Consider the following 5,790-nt stretch of genomic DNA (forward strand, 5'->3'; position numbering starts at 1 on the left):
TTTTATAACCAGCGGTGATTTGTAGCTCTGGAGATTCATGTAAAAAAGAAAATCTGACAAGGCTGACATCCACACAGGAGAAGAGACTTTTCAAACCTCACATGTGTGGGAAAGGAAGGAAGGAAAGATCCTAAACTAAGGGCACTTCCAAACAGATTAGAGACACTAGTGATTTAGAGAGCATCCGTTCCGATCTGTTTTGCGGGGAGGTCAGAGGATGTTGTGTCATAGTAAGACTCACCCCCACAGCTTCCTTCTTGCAAAAAGTCAGATCTTTGGGGGAAGCAGGGTTTTGAGCAAGACCTCCCCATCAACGATCACTGCTTAACCTGAATTTTCCAGGGCACGGTTGAATTCAGGCTTAAAATAGAGGTGTTCTGGAAGAGCCCGGTTGTTGTTGTTGATGCTGTTTAGTCGTGTCCAACTCTTTGTGACCCCCTGGACCAGAGCACGCCAGGCACTCCTGTCTTCCACTGCCTCTCGCAGTTTGGTCAAACTCATGTTTGTAGCTTCGAGAGCACTGTCCCACCATCTCGTCCTCTGCTGTCCCCTTCTCCTTGTGCCCTCCATCTTTCCCAACATCAGGGTCTTTTCCAGGGAGTCTTCTCTTCTCATGAGGTGGCCAAAGTATTGGAGTCTCAGCTTCAGGATCTGTCCTTCCAGTGAGCACTCAGGCCTGATTTCCTTCAGAATGGAGAGGTTTGATCTTCTTGCAGTCCATGGGACCCTCAAGAGTCTCCTCCAGCACCATAATTCAAATGCATCAATTCTTCGGCAATCAGCCTTCTTTATGGTCCAGCTCTCACTTCCATACATCACTACTGGGAAAACCAGCTTGAACTATACGGATTTTTGTCGGCAAGGTGATGTCTCTGCTTTTTAAGATGCTGTCTAAGAGCTAGCAATTGGGAAGGGGTGCCCTCAGCCAAATATGACCTGAAAGAGAGAGAGAGAGAGAGAGAGAGAGAGAGAGAGAGAGAGAGAGAGAGAGAGAGTGGCCTCCCATTTCCTGATCTACAGCTTGCAAAGAAAGTGGTTCTTGTGGGTGGGGGGAGTCAGAGCACCCCTCCAACACTTTGCAGAGCAGCCCTCCAGGAAACAGAAAGATGTTCTGAGCACCAAAGCAGATTGCTGCTTTAAAAAAACACACACAAAAAAACAAGGATTATCGAAAAAGCCCAGAAGGCCAAAATAATCACAATCGCAAGCAGAAATATTTCCTCCCTCCCTCCTTGAAAAGGAGAAAGACTTTAGCCACGCGTGGTGGTCCATTTTTAGGAAGAGATGAGATCGAACTGCCCAGGTAACAGCAAGCTCTGTCTTGCTCCTCCATCCCATCAGGAGAAAAGTCCTGGGCTCGATCGCCTTTCAACTTGGCGGTAGGTTAAAATTCTTCGCTGTATGCACAGTCTTAAGGCGAAAGGATTCTAGACCCTGCCAGCAGCAGACAAGAGAGAGCAAAATGACGGGAGATGGAGAATTCGCATCCCAAAATACTGGAATGGGTCACTTCTCAGGGAGTGGGGGGGGGAGCTGGCAGGAGGGGGGGCAGTCAGAGGAGCATCTTTCAAGGCAAGGAATCACCTCTTGATCTCGGCGTAAATGGATTCTGCTCTGCGAAGCAACTCCTAAAAATTAAAGAGGAAAGGAATCCTGTTTATTAATTTCATAAAGCTGATATACCTCTTGGTTGCAAAACCAAAACAACCTCAAATCGGTTCACCAAACGAATAAAACTATAAGATCAACAGTAAAAACCAGCTAGAAGCAGCAATTTAACACCTGCACAAAATAATTAAGAGTCAACGCTAAGCTAAAAACCGGATGAAAGTCCATGCCAGCGTTCTATGTGACTAAAATAGGCTTGCCTAAACAAAAATGTTTCTAAGAGGTGTACAGAAGAGTACAAGGAAGGTGCCTGCCTGGCGTCAATAGGCAAGGAGTTCTCATGTGGAATGAGTATTATCTGGCACCAGCTCCACAGATTGGAGCCGCCATTGAATTGAATTGTAGAGTTGGAAGGTACGCAAAGGTCATCTAGTCCAGCCCCCCTACAATGCAGGGATAAATGCCGTGCGGGAATAAATCGGGTAAGGCAATCTCACAGGTAAACTGGTCCCAAGCTGTTGATTAAAGCTTGGTACTGATAACGCCAAAGTCGCAGGTTCAGTCCCTGTACAGGACAGCTGCATATTCCTGCATTGCAGGGGGCTGGACTAGATGACCCTCAGGGTCCCTTTAAGTCTAAGATTCTACTCTATGATTCTATGACTTTCCAAAGGTTGCCCAGAGATGGTGATCCCCTGCTCACCAACCCAGTCTACCCAGCCTTAGACCTCACCGCCACCCGCTTCCCTCCCCTTATAGCTCACAACAACCCCACCTGCCCTATCCCTTGCGGCAGAAAGGTCTGGGATCTTTCCTGGCTGGCAGGGCAGATCTTGATTTCCCAAACTCCTGGCAGGCCAAAGGTGACAGATGCCCACCTGTCAATCACCTGACTTCATAGCGATGTCAGGCGATGCTTCCCTTTGTAGTCCCAGTGGTCGGGCCGGCTTGCAAACTGCAAAGCGTGACGACGGGCTTACATTTCTATGGATATAGGAAGAAATGAAAAGTCCGGTTAAGCTTCCCACAGGGTGAAGAACTTACCATGTAGTTTGTGTCCAGTCCGGGGCAAGGACCCGGCAGAGGCTGTGAAGAGAAAGGATATGGTGGGCAATGAAAAAGATTGGATCATCGTGAAAGGGGGGGGCTTCATTTTGATCCTCCCTTTGCTGAGATTTTGCTCCTTGGCGGCGGGGAGGGACGTGGTGTTTTGGGGAACCTGCAAGCCCAGCACCACTCATGGGGCTGGTGTGCGCCTGTTGCATCCTTCTCGGTCGCCTGAGGGACGCCGGGGGTATGTGTGGCACAACAGCTTGCACACACTATGAACCCAGCCCCAAGCAGCTTTTGCGAGCGGCACGCTGGGCTCTCAGGACGCCTGGGCTTGCATACCACCTTGGGCTTCAGCATGCCACCCCCAAAGGTAAGTGCCGCCTGGGGCCATCCACCTCATCTGCCCCTCTAGCTATGCCACTGGCAGGGGAGTCCTTTAAATTCTGTCAGGCTTCCTCCCCCGTGGCACTAGATAAGCAGTAGATAAGCAGAATAAAGGAAAAGGAGTCTTCTTACCAGTTAGAAACTTTAATAATCACAGCGAGAGAACAAAGAACCCATCTCCTAGAATGGCGGTGCTCCCAATTAAGGCTTTCACCCCCTTCTGTCCCTATTAATCTACGTCACTCCTACGTCTTGTAATCTGAGCTTGTACCCTCTGTGCTTTCTGTTCTGCCACTTTCTGAGCTCTCTGTGACTTTGGAGAAGGGGGGGTTAATGTTGTCCAGGGACTGTGAATCTGTTAACCCTCTCTCTTCCAATGTTTCTTCTCTTAGCTGTTCTCCATCCAGTATTTCCCAGCTTCTGCCTTCTGAACTATGTCCCTCTGCAAACCGCTGTTCCAAATCTATACTGTCCTCTTGCTCCTGGGAAGATTCAGGATCCGGATCAGGAGCAGGGGGAGGGGAGGCTCATACCCTCCTCAGCACAGTCCCTGACAAATTCACCCTTATGCACACAGACTCTCAAATGTGCAGAGGAAAGAGCCGTTCCAGCAAATTCATACAGAACCTTTGGAATTCTGAGAGTCCGGATCAGGACCAAGGGAGTTGCACGGTGGAGTTCATTGACTGAAAAATCCCGTTCCCGGCCTCTCCTAATCCTCTCAGTCCCATCACACCCCATTTGCAGAACCTAACCAAGGAGCGGTTGAATCCAGGGCGTTTGGCTGGTCATCCATGCCTTGACTTACGGGGAGAGGTCCAGACATTGGGGGAGGCTCCTTCCCTTCTACTCTGGGTGATTCCACAGGCGAATCCATCGTTTCATAGATGGGCTCCTTGTCACCTGGAAAGCGGAGAATAGAACAAATCACCAGTAACGTTTGTCGATTCTGCACATGCCTCAGAACTGCATAGTGTGCTGTTCTCACAACAACCTTGTTGCTGGAAACTACAGGCGAAGGGAGAGAGCCATTGCACCTCAGCTCCCAGGAGTGCAAGGGCAAAATAATAATTCAATAATAATTTATTTTTCATACCCCACCCATCTGGCTGGGTTTCCCCAGTCTCTCCCCAGCGTAGCTAAGGGGAGCAGCGGGGGGCAGCTGGCCCATAAAACCAATACAAATCAATACAATTCTGAGGTCCTGAACCTCCCCCCCAACAAAAACCCATGCATGTGTGTCTGGTGAGCAAAGGATGCTGGTCTTGAGAGGTCACAGTCTGATCCAGTAGAGCTATTGTTACATTCGTAGGTTGCTGCTGAGCTGCGTCATTATCAAGTTTCTAGCAGGCTAATAATAATAATCCTATTATTTATACTCAGCCCATCTGACAGGGTTGCCCCAGCCACTCCGGACGGCTTCCAACACAATATTAAAATACAGTAATACATCAAATACTAAAAGCTTCCCTAAACAGGGCTGCCTTCAGATGTCTTCTAAAAGTCTGGTAGTTGTTGTTCTCTTTGACATCTGGTGGGAGGGCCTTCCACAGGGCGGGTGCCACTACCGAGAAGGCCCTCTGCCTGGTTCCCTGTAACCTCACTTCTCTCAGGGAGGAACCGCCAGAAGGCCCTCAGAACTGGATCTCAGTGTCCGGGCGGAACGATGGGGGTGGAGACGCTTCTTCATGTACACAGGGCTAACATCCCATTTGCTAGACCAAAACGATATCCCACACAAAGCACACAGACGCACCACTGCTTGCAGGAGGAAAGTGGATCCCTGGACTCTCAAATACTCTAGAGGAGGTCACTCACCATGTTTGGGTGCTGGTGGCTTTTTCCCTCTTGGATCCAGTCTTGCGGGCATCCTAGAAAGAAATTTGAATGGGTGAGAGGTTGCCCATTGACGTATCTACATTTCACTTATGAAGAACGGTTGAGGGAGCAAGGTATGTTTAGCCTGGGAAAGAGGAGACTGAGAGGAGATAGGAAAGCCATCTTCAAATATCTCAAGGGCTGTAGGAGGGAGCAAACTTTTTTCCCCCCTCCTGCTCTGGAGAGTAAGACTCGAACCCATGGCTTCAAGTTACAAGAAAGTAAATTTCGACAAAATATGAGGGAGAACTTTCCAGAAGTAAGAGCTGCTTGACAGTGGAATGGTCTCCCTCAGAAGCTGGTGGTCTCTCCTTCCTTGAAAGTTTTATAACAGAGGTTGGATGGCCCTCTGTTACAAATGCTTGAGATTTCAGCAATGTTCCTTTTACATGGGTAAAAGAATACTGGGAAATGATATATAATGAATTGAAAAAAATGATTAAAAGTACCTTTCCAAAAAATAAACAAAAACAGAGTCCTTTTTGTTGGGGATAATTCAGAGGGAAATTCCCAGGTGTCAAAAAAGACTATTTATGTACGCCACGACTGTGGCCCATGTCTTGTTAGCCCCAAAATGGAAAACGACTGAGGTTCCAACCAAAGAAGAATGGCAACTTAGACTGATGGAATATGCACAGCTTGCAGACTTAACGTATAGAATAAGAGAACAAGAATGTACATTTAAAGAAGACAATGTTTACTGAATATATGGTGGGGGGATTTGTTTATTTAAAAACGCTGGTAGCATTAAGATAAATTCAACAGCGTAAATAAGTGTTGATGGATGTAGCAATAGATTACTGACTAGTTTAGTTCATGTAAAATATGCAGGGGTGCACGGGATACAAAATGAACCACCGAAAGAGA

General features: G+C 47.9%; 1 protein-coding gene across 1 annotated transcript in view; it reads right to left on the reverse strand.

Annotated features, from left to right (window-relative positions):
* Positions 1 to 946: 946 nt before the first annotated feature.
* CEACAM19 (CEA cell adhesion molecule 19) overlaps positions 947 to 5,790 on the reverse strand; it is a gene marked incomplete at its 5' end in the record, with an annotated part of 29,334 nt that continues 24,490 nt past the window's right edge. Inside the window, 4 exons of the mRNA XM_081921741.1 lie at positions 947 to 1,628; positions 2,653 to 2,694; positions 3,854 to 3,948; positions 4,864 to 4,916. Of these exons, the coding sequence (XP_081777867.1) occupies positions 1,581 to 1,628; positions 2,653 to 2,694; positions 3,854 to 3,948; positions 4,864 to 4,916 (238 nt within the window). The 3' untranslated portion in view covers positions 947 to 1,580. The remainder of the gene's footprint in view (positions 1,629 to 2,652; positions 2,695 to 3,853; positions 3,949 to 4,863; positions 4,917 to 5,790) is intronic.

This window comes from Podarcis melisellensis (genome assembly GCF_964234715.1).
Source record: "Podarcis melisellensis genome assembly, chromosome: 8".
Classification (NCBI taxonomy): domain Eukaryota; kingdom Metazoa; phylum Chordata; class Lepidosauria; order Squamata; family Lacertidae; genus Podarcis; species Podarcis melisellensis.